Below are 468 nucleotides of genomic sequence, written 5' to 3'. Positions count from 1 at the left end.
GGGTGCGTCGCGTTGTGTCCCCCCCATTCCCACGGGATGTCTTCTTCTCCTTCTCCCTTGGCCCCAGATCATCCTGAACTCCATGCACAAATACCAGCCCCGGCTCCACATCGTCAAAGCGGACGAGAACAACGGGTTTGGGTCCAAGAACACCGCCTTCTGCACCCACGTCTTCCCGGAGACCGCCTTCATCGCCGTCACCTCCTACCAAAACCACAAGGTGAGGGACCGGGCCGGCTCTCCCACCGGCAATCTGCCTCCCCCCTCCTGCCCCCCTCCCGCGGGCATCGCCTCCCCTCACCCTTCTTCTTTTCCCCCTTTTTCTCCCCTTCTTCTTTCCCCCCCTTTTCTCCCCCTTTTCTCCCCTTCTTCTCTCCCCCCCTTTTTTCACCTTCTGCTTTCCCCCCCTTTTCTCCCCTTCTTCTCTTCCCCCCTTTTTTCCCCTTCTTCTTTCCCCCCCTCTTCTCC

The 468-nt window shown here is 59.8% G+C and overlaps 1 protein-coding gene across 1 annotated transcript in view; it reads left to right on the top strand.

Annotated features, from left to right (window-relative positions):
• TBX5 (T-box 5) overlaps positions 1-468 on the top strand; it is a 77,624-nt gene that overhangs the window by 43,809 nt on the left and 33,347 nt on the right. Inside the window, exon 5 of the mRNA XM_014961238.1 lies at positions 68-220. Coding sequence (XP_014816724.1) covers positions 68-220 — 153 coding nt within the window. The remainder of the gene's footprint in view (positions 1-67; positions 221-468) is intronic.

Source organism: Calidris pugnax, unplaced genomic scaffold (genome assembly GCF_001431845.1).
Source record: "Calidris pugnax isolate Ruff unplaced genomic scaffold, ASM143184v1 scaffold32, whole genome shotgun sequence".
Lineage (NCBI taxonomy): Eukaryota > Metazoa > Chordata > Aves > Charadriiformes > Scolopacidae > Calidris > Calidris pugnax.
The sequence above is the reverse complement of the archived record's forward strand: the minus strand, read 5'-3'. Positions and strand labels throughout refer to the sequence as shown.